We start from the raw sequence: 15,939 nt of genomic DNA, 5'->3' as shown, positions 1-15,939 counted from the left end.
AAAAAATGGAGGAGCGAGGTGGGGTGCGGGGGTACAACTATGCATGTTGATAAATATTCATGGAAGGTTTAAGGTGTAAAAAAAGATTAAATGAATACACACACAAAAAACTCGGGGTGGGGTGGGGTAGATAGGGGGTGAAACCAGGGTGGTTGGGGTGATCGGTTGTGGGTACACAACATCACATTCTGATAATAAATGTTCCTGGCAAAAAAATGAAAGAAGTTTATTGAAATTCTACCAATTGGTTAGTTTGTTATGTACAAATATGTGGATTTTTAAACAATTAAAGGACAATAACTCTGAAGTTACTAAAGAGTTCCTGTCAAAAGTTTGTGTGCACTATTACATTATGGTGATCTAAATTCAGTTCTAGGTCAAATATGTCACAAGTTATGAAGCAGAAATTGTCATATTTATAGTACCATATATATATATATATACTAGGAACTATTAACGGTCATAACGGGTGGACGGATAGCTCAGTGGTTTGCACACTGGCCTTCCAATCCTGAGGTTGGGGGTTCGATCCCCGGCAGCTACTTGGGAATTTTCAGAAACGCTTTTCAGTGTTTCCCACCCAACTAGAGGTGTACTGGTCAGGAACCCAGGCAATCCTTGCGTGTATCTGTGCTATACACTGGGCACGTTAAAGAACCAGGCTGTCTATTCGCAACGAGCTAGGCTAAGTTAGCCGGACAGGCCTGTATCTGATTTCTGATCTCTCTGTCGTGGGGGCTTTGTCTCGCTCTGTCCCTTTGAACTATGTAAAGCGCCTTTGAACGTGAAATTGATCATGAAAAGGGCGATATATAAATCTGGTATAATAATAACTCTTGGGCAGTCTGACTGAAACTTGACGTGCCGCATTTCCCTATAGTGGTGAACATGTATATAATATTTTATTTAAATATTCCAAACCTTTTCCTAAATATGACTCCGGACGGAAAGCGCCAAAACTATATCCCTCCGCCTTCGGCGAGGGATACTAAAATTGGGTGAGGATCTTATGTTTAAAGGTATTTCAATTGGCCATGGGTGTTGTCCAGAACATATCGTCTTATTTTGTTGAAAGTTTGTGCCAAGTTATTTGAACAACTATCCATGTATGGAAAAGATAATGACTAGACAAGAAAAAAACCCCGAAATTCTTTGTCTTCTTAGAGTTACCATGACCCGACATATTGTCTCAAAATGGGGAACATTTGTGCAAAGTAATATTAAAATCCCTCGATTGATTGCAGTTTTGGACGGACACGAAATAGACCCTTGTAATACCATGTTAACCTTTGCCCTCTGTGATTTTGACCTTTGAGCTAGGGGGGTGAGTTTTGCGGAAATAATGTCTCATTCTTGGGAACATTTGTGCCAAGTAATATTAAAATATCTTGATGGATAGTCGAGAACTTGAGCAGACAAGAAAAACAACCTGATAACCTTTTACTCCCGAGTGTGATTTTGACCTTTGAGCAAGGTACAGGGTATCGTTATAGAAAACATTTGTGCAAAGTTAAATCAAAATCATTTGACGAATGTCCGAGTTACGGACCGGACACGGAAGTGTGGACGGACTGGACGGAAATGTGCCATGCTTTAGCCATTGTTACTGTTAGGACCAGAAGCGGACTGAAAATATAGCGAAAGTAAATACATGTAAATGAATTACGCCGTATCTTATGGAACAAATACTTTTGCAAAATTCGATTGCATGTGGTATAAACCTCGTGTGAGGAAGTATCGGTGTCGCCTTTTGTTGAACGTTTATGCCAAGTTATACACATGGAAAAGATAATGACTGAACAAGAAATGACTTAAACCTAGAGACTAAGCTGTTGCGCATGACATAATGTCTCTATATGGGGGAACACTGGTGCCAAGTAATATTAAAATCCCCTGACGGATGCAGTTTTTGACCGGACACTAAACAGACTGTTAATACCATGCGAGCATTTGACCTCAAAGTGTGATCTTGACCTTTGATATAAGAGACTGGGCGTTGTACGGACATGTCTCATTATTGGGAACATTCGTGCCAAGTAATATGAAAATATCTTGATAAATGGTCAAGTTCTTGACCGGATAAGGAAAACACCCTGATGACCTTTCACTCCCCCGAGTGTGAATTTTGTTTTTAAGCTACGTACCTGGGTTTTGCGCATGACTGGTCAGCTCGTTATGGAAAACATTTGTGCCAAGATACATTAAAATCCTTTGACGAATGACCGAGTTACGGACCGGACACAGAAGTGTGAACGGACTGATTGACAGGACAGATATAGACGGAAAAGCGACATCCTATAGTCATTGTAACTGACGTTAAAACCAGTAGGGGACATCAACTTTTTGTTAGAACCAGTAATGGACATCATCTGTTTTAGAGGTCTATGCCTTTCAAATATTCGAATTTCGGTATGAAGATGATGTGTCTTATGAAGAAAGTCAGAAGATCATTTATTGAACAAACACCATTGTCCTCATGGGCTTATTATTCGGATCAACACACAGTCGGTAATGTTAAAAAGGCACATCTTTAAAACACAAACAATTTCAAAATCATTTACTTTTATTGAGGCAAACGCAAAATATTAAAATTGGTATTTACATGTAATTTGAAAATGACCGTGAACTCATATTATTTTCATGATTCTTGAAATACAATCATGTACAGCAATCAGTAGTATCCATTAAAAGTTTTAAAATGTACAGTTTTTTAAATCCACTGTTTGATACAAAAAAATCCGTAAACAGGATTGAATATCGGCTTTCTTTTACAAGATAGGGATGGTCGAAGACATTTTTGTTAACTATATATTAATGACGACATTTCATGGCCAAGTGTATTTTCCCCTCTGCTCCATGGATTTTTAATTTTTTTCTTTATAGAGTGATGTTGTTCTTCTTGAACTAAGGTAACATGAAAGTTTCATAATAATCTATAAACGAATAAATGTTTAAAGACGATTTTGTAGTCAATAATGGCTAAAATTTACAGTAACAAGGAATGCCCATAAGACAGCATGCTCGACTATTCCATAGCTTCCAAGTCAAACAAGGGCCATAAGTCGACAAGATCAATGTAATTGACTTATTTCATTACAGTTCAAAACAAATTTAAATCTTAATACCAACTTGCATGAAAAACTTCAACCAATTTTTCTAAGTTAAAAATGGTGGTACTTTGAATCAAATACAACCAAGAGTAATCAAACTTGCTTATTTCAGTCGATCTTTTGACTTTTGACTGTGTGATGTTTAATGCATTACAAACAGATGTAACTGAGACAACTGTACAGTTAGTTAGGAGCATGCCAAATTTCAACTGAATGTGTTAAGCTGAACTTTGAATTAAATTCAACTGTTTTTTTCCAGGTTTGAGGAGTAGGAAGCCTAGTGTAAAGTTTCAATCAAATAAATGCATTAAGAACTTGCATTGAAAACTTTAACCAAGTTGTTACGCCAACGACGATTCCTGGGTGAGTAGAACAGCCCTACTATTCTTCGAACAGTCGAGTTTAAACACCATGTCAAGTTCGTGTCCGACGATCAAATTAAAACTAATCAAGGTATTTTGAAAATTTATAAAGTTCGTATTTCCATCGTTGGAGTTCTTCATAATACACAAATCACTTTCTTTCAAGAAAAAAAATTGTCACGGAAAAGGTGGATCTAACAGTAGGTCCCACAGCACTATGTCTTTCACACGAATATATAACTTTAACACTAGACTGTTGTTTTACCGTTTCTATACCTTGCAAAATAAAACCTCGCTCAGAATTATGAAATCAACAAAAAGTTCCAAATCATCAAATATACCTTCTGTGTTCTAAAAGAAGCAAACTATGTGTTACTAAAGCTAGATGTTCACAGCTGGGACGAAAAAAATAGATACCTTTATTTACGCAGACTTAAATGTATACCTGAGGTGAACAAACAGATCTTTGATAAATGTATGCTTTCATTTACATAAACTTTGATCAAATAAATGCCTGAACTGGTATAGTGTCTAATCATTAAAAATAAACAATCCTGTATAATGTTGTTTGTCATTTCAGATGGTTTTCTTTCGAAACAGCCTCTTTCAAAAGTTCTTGTAAGAAGCTGACATCAAAGACCATGTTTTCAAAGTAAATATTTGGAACATTTTTAAAGTACTTCACTGCTACAAAAAATATGAAAGACTCTCTTTAAAGATATTTTCACCATGTTTACTTTTTTTCAGGAACATTTTCACAAGATATTTTGTTGTATTTTATTGGTATAAGAGTAGTAATATTTTTAAGACTTATCTTGAGCCTATAATGAACTCTTAAAAATATATAATAATCCATAACAAACAAAAAATAAAAGGTAAAATATCCCCTTTAAACAAAGGAGACACGTGAATCCATAAATAAACTGCGGTCATTATCTTACAACATGTTCACTCTGGTGTAAACATCACACGATCTTGAATGACTTTTACCATCTGTTTGAGAAACTAACCTAGTTTTCGTATGTACATGTGAATTCACAAATTATATATACCAAATCAATAAAACGGTTTGTACCATCGTCCGATGAAAAGAGAATACGGTCTCTAAATTAAAATATAAATGTACAGCACCTTTTTAGCAGCAATATTATATCCTTACAACAAATCAGTAAAATCGTCTTAATGACAAAATATACACATACTATTATATATGCCCTTTACACAAGTTACACAGTAACTCTTTTACACGGGTAACTGTACATGTCAATTAACATTTCTACCAAGTATTAACATGGAAAAGTTCTCATTTACAATCAAACAATACGAGCAGTCCTTATATAAAACTGCACCACTACATCAGTATGCCAACCATCCCTTCTTTATATATTGCTCCTTCTTCTTACGTTATTCATCGAATGAATTCAACGTGCAAATGTTGAAGCATTATCCATCGACGACTGTTCTGTTTTCCTTCATATACTGGAACTAATACTTGACTGACGCCTGTTTCTTTATGCAATTAAACAAGTTTTTTAGTTTTTAAAACGTGTTGCACACGTGGCACAAACGGAGAACTATTTCAAACACCGAAACGTTTTTGTTTAGAGAATCACAGCCTTTCTCCACCAAATGAAAATACCCCAACTGCATTCTCAAAATAGCAAGAAGTGAATTCCGTTATACTTCATACAGACGCCTGCTATCTCCGAGAATCGACCTGCAATGAAGAAAACAACAGTAACAAGAGATCACAGAGTGATCTTGGCGCCCATCAATGTGCCATTTTTGAATGTTCCAAATTTCAAGACTTACTGACTACCTCAAGGTCAAATTTCATTTCCGTACACAACACTGTGCATGTGGTCCAAATTCGAAAGCTGTAGCTTGAGAAATGTGAAAGTAGGTCACTAGGTCAATGTCAAGGTCAAAATTTGTTTCGGTACACAATCCTATGCATGTGGTCTAAATTTGAAGCCTGTAGCTACAGAAATGTGAAAGTAGGTCACTAGGTCAATCTTAAAGACAAAGAAAATCTCCTATATAAGTGACCCCCCCCCCCCCACCCAAATACCAGACTTTTTAATCCCCAATATACAAGATCCTGTCTGGTCCAGTCTGATAAGGGTCCATAAAACCCCTGTAGACTTGACATGTAGCCTAATTATTGTCAGAGAATCATAAATTTTATTGCCTACAGGTAAATTGGTTATTTCCTGTGTTTTGCATTTTATTAATTGAAATGCTGTTGTTTTTTTAGTCTTTTTTCAGCATGTACACAAAATTTTAATTGTTAAGATGCTAATTTTGATTGCTCAGTCATGTGAGTAATGTCCTGGCCAGTTAAATTATAACTCTTACAGCAAAGCAATTCTCACTATAAAATAATTATTCAAAACTTAATAAGAGAAATTACAAGATTGTTTATTCAATGATTATGATCTTTTTATCAAAAGTAACAAAATAAAAACGAAAAAAAAAAGATAATTGCTGGATTTTATTAGAAATTAAAGAAGCGTTCAGTTGCATTTTTAATAGATAGAGAAGGTATATAGACAGAAGGATGTTATATATTAAAAATGCTTAATTCCTCTTGTGTTGTTTAAATAATCGTAACGTTCTTTTGTATATAATAAAATCCAGCAATAAAGATATATCATTGTTCAAAATACACAATAATTTATTACTTCTAAAAGCTATGTGCCTGAATGCATTTTTTATATTTTTGATAATAATAAACAGCATTAATGAGATGTAATTGTTAAAAAACTTACTTTATTAAAAATATGATAAAACACTATTGTATCTTATCACTTTGTTTATTTAGCCCTAATTCAATCAAGCTTTCTAAACTCGTTATAAAGGTGAGAACTAATTTGTTATAAAGGTGAAAAATATCACCTGCAATTTATTTAACGCACAGTAGCTATACAGTAGCTTATTATGATAAACAGAAGCAAGTCTACCAATGGTCCCGACTTGTGTATTGGCCCTTATCGCCAATACGCAGACCTTATCATCTCCATAGGCCACATACCAGGCATACCAGAATCAGTGTCATTAAGGTCAAAGTTCATTTCGGTAAACAAAACTATGCAAGTGGTCCAAATTTGAAGGCTGTAGCTTGAGAAATGTAAAAGTAGGTCACTAGGTCAAAATCAAGGTCAAATTCTATTTTGGAATACAAAACTATGCATGTGGTCCAAATTTGAAGCCTGTACCTTAAAAATGTGAAAGTAGGTCACTAGGTCAATGTAAAGGTCAAAGTTCATTTCGGTATACAAAACTATGCATGTGGTCCAAATTTGAAGGCTATAGTTTGAGAAATGTAAAAGTAGGTCACTAGGTCAAAATCAAGGTCAAATTTTATTTCGGAATACAAAACTATGCATGTGGTCCAAATTTGAAGCCTGTATCTTAAAAATGTGAAAGTAGGTCACTAGGTCAATGTGAAGGTCAAGGTTTTTTTCGGTACACAAAACTATGCATGTGGTCCAAATTTGAAGGCTGTAGCTTGAGAAATGTGAAAGTAGGTCACTAGGTCAAAATCAATGTCAAATTTCATTTTGAAACACGGAACTATGCATTTGGTCCAAATTTGAAGCCTGTACCTTCAAAAATGTGAAAGTAGGTCACTAGGTCAAAATCAAGGTCAAAGTTTTTTCCAGTGCACAAAACTATGCATGTGGTCCAAATTTGAAGGCTGTAGCTACAGAAATGTGAAAGTAGGTCACTAGGTCAAAACCAAGGTCAACTCATGTCAAGGTTCATCTTGCCACTCAAAAATATACATGTGGTCCAAATTTGAAGGCTGTAGCTACAGAAATGTGAAAGTAGGTCACTAGGTCAAATCAAGGTCAACTCATGTCAAGGTTCATCTTGCCACTCAAAAATATACATGTGGTCCAAATTTGAATGTTGTAGTTATTGACAAGAACATTTAAAAGCTTTTCCCTATATAAGTCTATATGAACCATGTGACCCCTGGGGCGGGGCCATTTTTGACCCTAGGGCGATAATTTGAAAAAACTTGGTAGAAAACCACTAGATGATGCTACATTACAAGTATCAAAGCCTTAGGCTTTGTGGTTTGGACAAGAAGATTTTCAAAGTTTTTCCTTATATAAGTCTATGTAAACCATATGACCCCCAGGGCGGGGCCATATTTGTCCCTAGGGGTATAATATGAATAATCTTAGTTGAAGACCACTAGATGATGTCACATACAAAATATCAAAGCCCTAGGCCCTGTGGTTTTGGACAAGGGGTTATTCAAAGTTTTTCCCTATATAAGTCATTATAAACTATTTGACCCCAAGGGCGGGGCCATATTTGACCCCATAGAAATAACTTGAATCATCTTGGTAGAGGACCACTAGATGATGCTTCAAACCAAATATCAAAGCCCTAGGCTCTGTGGTTTTGGATAAGAAGGTTTTCAAAGTTTTTCCCTATATAAATTTATGTAAAATATAGAAATAAACAAAGGGCCATAACTCACTCATAAATTGTTGAACCAGTCTGATTTTCAGGGGGACACAACTAGGGTACCAATACATCATTCTGACAAAGTTTGGTCAAAATCCCCCCAGTAGTTTCTGAGGAGATGCGATAACGAGAAATTGTTAACGGACGGACGGACGGAATGACGGACGGACGGACCACGGACGCAGAGTGATTTTAATAGCCCACCATCTGATGATGGTGGGCTAATAAACAAAAGCGCAAAACTGTCACAATATGCCCAGCACAGCGAATTACTTTTCACTTTTAATTAACTTTTTGAGCAGATTAGTTATCAATTTTGTCTCTTGTGACTTATTCAAGGGGACCAGAACGACTAAGACTATCCGGCTGGTTTTTGAACTTGGCCATGATCTTGTACCCATAAACGGTCTGAAACCTTTTATCCACAAGTAACTGTCAACTTCTTCATATGAATCAGAGGCAGATGACAAATAATTTCAGACACAATGTTTTTATCAAATCGTCTTGGAGAACATACGTCTAGCCCAGGAATCGAACAAACGATCCCATCGTTCATTTGACGAATAAATGTTATTGAAATCTTGGTAGAAAAATAAAAGTGCTTTAAATGTTATATGCCATATACAGAGTGCTAAATGCCAAATGCTAAATGTAAATAGTTAATGCTTACTGCCAAAAGATAAATGCTGACCGTCAAATTCTTTTGCAGTTAATGGAATTACCTAATGCTAAATGCCAATTCCAATTCTTTAATGCTAAATGCCAATTACTTAATACTAAATGCTACAAACCAAATACTTTATGTCATACACTTAATGCTAAATGTCAAATAGCTACTGTTTATTGCTAAATGCTAATCGTCAAATTCTTTAACTTTATGAATTAATGATTTCTATGTATATGCCTTCCATAATTTTGACTGTCAAATGCATATTGTCACACGATATTTGCTCATTGTCATTTGCGAAATGCGAAACGATAAATGCTAAATGCTTATTGCTATGTGCATATTCAGAATATTTCAGTGGATAAATAGTCATTTATTAGCCTTCATTGTAAACAGTTTTGTCCTATGACCCCGTGTGTGGAGGGTATTATCCGCCACAATACAAACTTACATATTTCACCTAGATGACAACTTCTAACTTCCTGTGAATGCAAATTGCTTTTTGGTATTATCCGCCACAATACAAACTGTTATATTGTATATTTCAAATTAGTAAATACATATTCCATGAACCTAGGAGACAACTTCTAACTTCCTGTGAATGTAAATTGCTTTTTTGCACCTTTCAAATTGTACGCCGTATATTTCTTTCTCTAAGTCCTAATTTGCTAATCACTAACTGTAAATTTCATAATACTCTTTACAAGTGTTTCATCAAGTGTTATTATTCACATATTTTTCATTCAGAAAGTTTTTAATTTTCGTACTTTCAAACTTAGAAGTTATAATAGGAAACTTGTCTGTACGCATTTAAAAGTTACAATCTGAAAAATGGAACTTAGAAGGGTACCAGTAATATTGGTATCCAGCTACATAGATATTATAACAAAGAAGGAACCAGAAATACCGGTTCCCTTTGAAGACAGAGGGCGCTTCAATGGGCTATTCCAGAAAATATCCGCACCCCCGTAGAAGGCATTTCAGCCCACAAATATTGGACAAGCATAGGGGAAATACCTCCTGGACAATGTAATTTGACACAGTGTACCTCCTGGACAACCTATGGAGGGCATTTTTCTTGAAAAACACCCCCATGTACATGCTGTCTCCAGATATCACATCCACCCCCCGGACAGACCACACTCCCACCCCTGGACAATATATGGAAGGCATTTTTTCTAAAAAAAAAAACACCCCCTGGAAAATCCGTCTCAAAAGATCCCCCACCCCCTAAACAAACTGGACAACCAGCCTATTTTCCGGGTTGTCCAGGAGGTGTCTGTCCAGGGACATCTCTGGAGACAGCTTGTCCAGGGGGTGTTTTTCAGGAAAAATGCCTTCCATATAGGTTTTCCAGCGGGTGTCTGTTTTTAGCGGGAGGGAGTCTTTTGAGATGGCTTTTCCAGGGGCTAGTTTAAAAAAAAAATGCCTTCCACAGGTTGTCCAGTGGGTGTCTGTTTAACTTTGGGAGGGGGGGGGGGGGGGTCTTTTGAGACAGCTCTTCCAGGGGGGTGTTTTTTCGAAAAAATGCTTGTTCCATATAGGTTGTTCACGGGGTGTCGGTCCAGGGGGGTCTCTGGAGACAGCTTTTCGAGGGGGGTGTTTTTCAGGTAAAATGCCTTCCATATAGGTTGTCCAGTGGGTGTCTGTTTAAGATGGTCTTTTGAGACGGCTTTTCCAGGGAGGTGTGTTTCTAAAGAAAAATGCCTTCCACAGCTTGTCCAGGGGTGGGGGGGGGGGGGGGGGGGGGGAGGTCTCTAGAGACAGCTTGTACATGGATGTTTTTTTTTTTCAGAAAAAAAAAAAATGCCTTCCATAGGTTGTCCAGTGGGTGTCTGTCCAGGAGGGTCTTTTGAAATGGCTTGTCCGGGCGAGGTGTGTTTTTTTTTCTATAAAAAAATGCCTTCCATAGGTTGTCCAAATGGTGCGCGTCCAGGGGGTGGGGGGGTCTTTCACGGTATTTTTCTGGAAAAATGCCTTCCAAATTACTTTGTCCAGGGGGTGTTTCCCTTACTTATGCTTGTACAAGGGGGTGTTTCAGGGGGTGTTCAAGGGGGTATTTGTGGGCTGAAATACTTTCTATAGGGGGAGGGGGCGGATATTTTCTGGAATAGCTTATTGAAGTGTATAAAAACTGCATTATCACCATTTAATATAGTATGAACTTACATTACGGCTTGTGTCGACGCTTAAAGATAAAATAACTGTAGGACTGACTATAAACTTGTTTCAGTAAGTTTATCACTATTGCACTTGAATGAAATACAATTCGGTAATTACCACGTTGCAACATCAAATGTACATGCATGGGAATAAGAATTTGGGATTTGCATAAGTGTAAACTCAAATTTCTCATTTGCAAAATTTAGTCTACACAAGGAAGTAAGAATTTGTCATCTTGATGCATGTAATTTATAATTATCAATTTGAAAGGGGCAAAAAAGCAATTTACATTCACAGGATGTTAGAAGTTGTCATCTAGGTGCATGGACTTTGCAATTACTAATTTGAAATATATAAGTTTGTACTGTGGCGGATAATACCCTCCATACCCGTGACCTGTAGAACATGTTACTGCTTCAAATCAGACTGGTAGAACATTACCTTTTCAACTGATCAAAAGTTACATTCATTACTAGTAGTTTAAAGGATACAGATCACTAAGTCATAATGTAAAAGAATATGACTATTAGCATATCGACAGCAGCTTATTTAGCATTTGGTATTTAGCAAATAGCGTTTGGTATTTAGTATCAAGTATTTGACTTTTAGCAAAAAGTATGTCTCATTCAGCTTGACTCACCACTCTTTATGCAAGGTCTGTGCGCGATGCTAATTATCAAATGCTTAATATTTAATAGTACAAAATACTATCTGCCAAATGCTTCATGTCAGATATTGACCGCCGTTAAACGGTAATTGTCAAATGGTAGAAGCTAATTGTTATTTGCGAAGTCTGAAACTATAAATGCTAAATGCTTATTGCTGAATGCTTATTTATATATTTCAGTGGATTAATGCATCATTTTAAGAAGTCATCAGCCTCCATTACATTACTTTGTCTCGGTTAAAACTTTTCTAAACATTTAGAGTAAAGAAGTTCGGTCTCGTGTTCCCATGACTGGTAGAATATGTTATCTCTTCAATCAGACTAGTAGAACATTACACGCTTTTCTAATAATCAAAAGTTACTGATATGTATAGATCATTATGGAAGGCGGGTGTGACATGCTAAATGCCAAATAGTTTAAGTACAAAAGGGCACTTGCCAAATGCTTAATGTCATATACTGACTGTCAAAAATAGCAACTGTCAAATGATAAATGCTAACTGTAAATTGCGAAATGCTGAACAATATATACCAAATGCTTATTGCCAAGTGATTATTCAAATAAAGAGCTAAATATATCATAAATTAATGCATTCTTTAAAATCCACTGACCTTTGTTACGTAACATTGTCCCTGTTAAAACTTTTTTCTTAACAGTTTCAGTCCCATGTTCCCATCACCATAAAAACAAATAATTGCTCTAATTCAGACTGGTAGAACACTAAATGTTTTGAAATAATTTTAAAAAGGTCATTTACTAATTAGACGATTAGCATTTTTCATTTTAAGCATATTATGGAAGGCCGGTGCGCCATACTAATTGCCAAATGCTAAATGACAAATAGATAACGAAAATGCTATTTGCCAAATGCTTAATGTCAAATAATGACTGTCAAACAGTAATTGTCAAAGGATAAATGCTATTGTTGTTAATTGAAAAATGCAAAACAATAAATGCCAAATGCTAATTGCATATGAAAAAAGCTGAATATATCAGTATATGAATACATACTTTACATAGTCATTGGCCTTTGTTACGTAACCTTTTCTCTTATGAAAACTGACTTTCTAAACATTTTTAGGGTAAAAAGTTTCGGTCCAATGTTCTTATGGTCGGTAGAACATGTTACTGTTTCAGACTGGCAGAATATTATATAGCTTAAAAATCAAAAGATACCTTCATTAAGTTAAGAGATAGAAATCATTAATTCATAAAGTTAAAGACTTTGACGATAAGCTGTTATGCAATAAGCATTAACTATTTGACATTTAGCATTAAGTATATGATGTAAAGCATTTGGTATTTAGCATTTAGTTAAGTAACTGGCATTTAGCATTGAATAATTGACATTAAGCAATAGGTAATTCGCATTTAGCTTTGAATATTTGGCATTTGGCAATTACCATGGCACAATGGCCTTCCATCACATGGAAGGCCGGTGAACCATGCTAATTGCCAAATGCCAAACATTTAGTCCAAAATGCTACTTGACAAATGCATAATGTCAATATTAACTGTCAAACGGAAATTATTAAATGATAAATGCTACTTTTTAATTGCTAAATGTGAAACAATATATGCTTCTAAATACTTATTGCTAAGTGGTTATTCAGACACGAGCTAAATATATCAGTGGATGAATGCATCCTTTAAAATTCATTGGAATTCTCACATAACCTTGTATCTGTTAAAAAAACATTTTTCTATCCATTTTAGAATTTAAAAAGAAATGGGTTCAATGTTCCCATGACCAGTAGAACATGTGACTAGTAGACTTTAAATGTTACTTGACAGTTAGCAAGTATCATTTGGCAATAAGCATCAGCTATTTGACATATAGCATTTAGCACTGAGTAAATGGCATAAAGCATTTCGAATGTAGCATTTAGCATTAAGTATTTGGCATTTAGCATTAAATATTTGTCATTTAGCATTTGGCAACAGGAAATTTTGGAAGGCCGGTGCGCCATGCTAATTGCCAAATAGCAAATGCTAACTGCCAATTACCTAATGCTAAATGCCAACTAGAGATGTTTGTAAAACATGTATGCCCCCATGATGGGTTGTCCCATCCTGTGATCGCTATGACTTCAAAGTCCAATCATGCTACAAAGTTTGAAGGTTTTGGGTAAAGTGGTTCTCAAGTTACTGAGCAGAAACCATTTTCAAGGTTCAGTGTGTGTGTTCGGGTTTAACGTCTTTTTCAACAATTTTTCAGTCATATAAACGACTGTGTCTACTTGTAGCAGTGAGCACAATGCCCAACTTTATAGTGCTGCCTCACTGGAATAACACGCCGTAGACACGTGGCATGATACCCCACCCAGTCACATTATACTGACACCGGACTGACCCGTCCTAGCACTATCCTCTTAATGCTGGCCCCTGTGACCTTGACCTTTGAACTACTGACCCCAAAAACAATAGGGGTCATCTGCTGATCAAGATCAACCTCCCTATTAACTTTCGTGGTCCTAGGCCCAAGCATACTCAACTCAAGTAATCGTTAACTGTTCCGGGTCACTGTGACCTTGACCTTTGACCTACCGATCTCAAAATCGATAGGGGTCATCTGCAGGTTATGATCAACCTCCGTATCGACTTTCACGATCCTGCTCCCAAGCGTTCTTGAGTAATAATCCAGAAACCGACTGGTCTACGGACCGACCGACTGACATCAGCAAAACAATATACACCTCCTTCTTCGAAGGGGGGTATAATAACTTAAGACTTAATGCTACATACCAAATGCAAAATGCCAAATGTCAAAAAGCTAATGCTTACTGGTAAATGATAAATGCTAAAAGTCAGTTTCTTTAAATTTATAAATTAATAAATTTTACCTCTTAACATAATGAATGTAACTTTTAATTATTTGAAGACATATAATATTCTACCAGTCTGACTTGAAACAATAACATGTTCTACCGACCATAATAATACTGGACCGAAACTGTTCAGCGTTACTCTTAAAATGTTTAAAAAAAGAAGTTTGTAATAGAGACAAAGTTATATAACAAGGACCAATGACTGTTTAAAGGATGCATTCATACACTGATATAGTCAGCGACTTTTAATAAGTTATCAGCAATAAGCATTAATTGTTTCGTATTTCTCAATTAACAATTAGCATTTATCGTTTGACAGTCAATATTTGACATTCAACATTTGGCAAATAACATTTTGCATTATCAATTTGTCATTTAACATTTGGCAATAAGCATGGCGCATCGGCCTTCCATACAAAATATCTGATATTAAGCATGTTACAAATAACATTTTGCATTATCAATTTGTCATTTAGCAATTGGCAATTAGCATGGCGCATCGGCCTTCCATACAAAATATCTGATATTAAGCATGTTACAGGTAACATTTTGCATTAACTATTTGGTATTTAGCATTTGGCTTTACCACGGCGCACTAGTCGTCCATTTGATATATCCATAGTAAAACAGTTTCTCCAACATTTTTATCACCCAAAACTGCCATTTTTTTAAAGAGCTGAACTTACTAACTTGCTGTACCAGTAAAATGTAACTTATATCGAATCTTTAATATATTGAGTCTGGTTAAAATGCTTTCGAAATGTGGAGGCCAGTTTGTAAATAAACCATATGAAGAAGACGGTGGATGAACAATATAAAACGATCATGAGCCCTTCATGGTGATCGAGCTAGAATTATGTAAGCCGCCCTGAATGTGTGCTAGGTGTCATGTGCAAAATTAATAATCGCTAAAGTAAATGCCATTAAATTGCATTTGTAACTAATATCCATATAAAGTAATAAGATATAAATAATTCACCAAACATTCAGATAGACTTTCTTGCCAATAATGACTACAAAAACTTGAGAACATTAGATTTATATTTGATTTATATTTGTAAAACAAATCAAATCAAAACCTTTACCAGATAAAGGTATTAAGATATAAATAATTCGTCAAACATTCAGATAGACTTTCTTGCCAATGATGACTGTAAAAACTTGAGAACGTGAGATTTATATTTGTAAAACATATCAAATCAAAACCTTTACTAGATAAAGGTAGTAAGATACCGGAATAAATAATTCGTCAAACAAACATTCAGATAGACTTTCTTGCCAATAATGACTACAAAAACTTAAGAACGTGAGATTTATATTTGTAAAACAAATCAAATCAAAACCTTTACTAGATAAAGGTAATAAGATACCAGTATAAATAATTCGTCAAACATTCAGATAGACTTTCTTGCCAATGAGGACTGTAAAAACTTAAGAACGTGAGATTTATATTTGTAAAACAAATCAAATCAAAACCTTTACTAGATAAAAGTAATAAGATATAAATAATTCGTCAAACATTCAGATAGACTTTCTTGCCAATGATGACTGTAAAAACTTGAGAACTTGAGGTTTATATTTGTAAAACAAATCAAATCAAAACCTTTACTAGATAAAGGTAATAAGATACCGGTATAAATAATTCGTCAAACATTC

General features: G+C 35.5%; 1 protein-coding gene across 2 annotated transcripts in view; it reads right to left on the bottom strand.

Moving 5' to 3' along the window:
• Positions 1-4,736: 4,736 nt before the first annotated feature.
• LOC123549099 (uncharacterized) overlaps positions 4,737-15,939 on the bottom strand; it is an 82,484-nt gene continuing 71,281 nt past the window's right edge. For both annotated transcript variants that reach the window (XM_045336907.2, XM_053545651.1), the window contains exon 3: positions 4,737-5,189. In XM_045336907.2, the coding sequence (XP_045192842.2) occupies positions 5,172-5,189 (18 nt within the window). In that variant the 3' untranslated portion in view covers positions 4,737-5,171. The remainder of the gene's footprint in view (positions 5,190-15,939) is intronic.

Source organism: Mercenaria mercenaria, chromosome 6 (assembly GCF_021730395.1).
Source record: "Mercenaria mercenaria strain notata chromosome 6, MADL_Memer_1, whole genome shotgun sequence".
NCBI lineage: Eukaryota > Metazoa > Mollusca > Bivalvia > Venerida > Veneridae > Mercenaria > Mercenaria mercenaria.
Note: the sequence above shows the minus strand (reverse complement) of the source record. Positions and strands in the feature narration are given on the sequence as shown.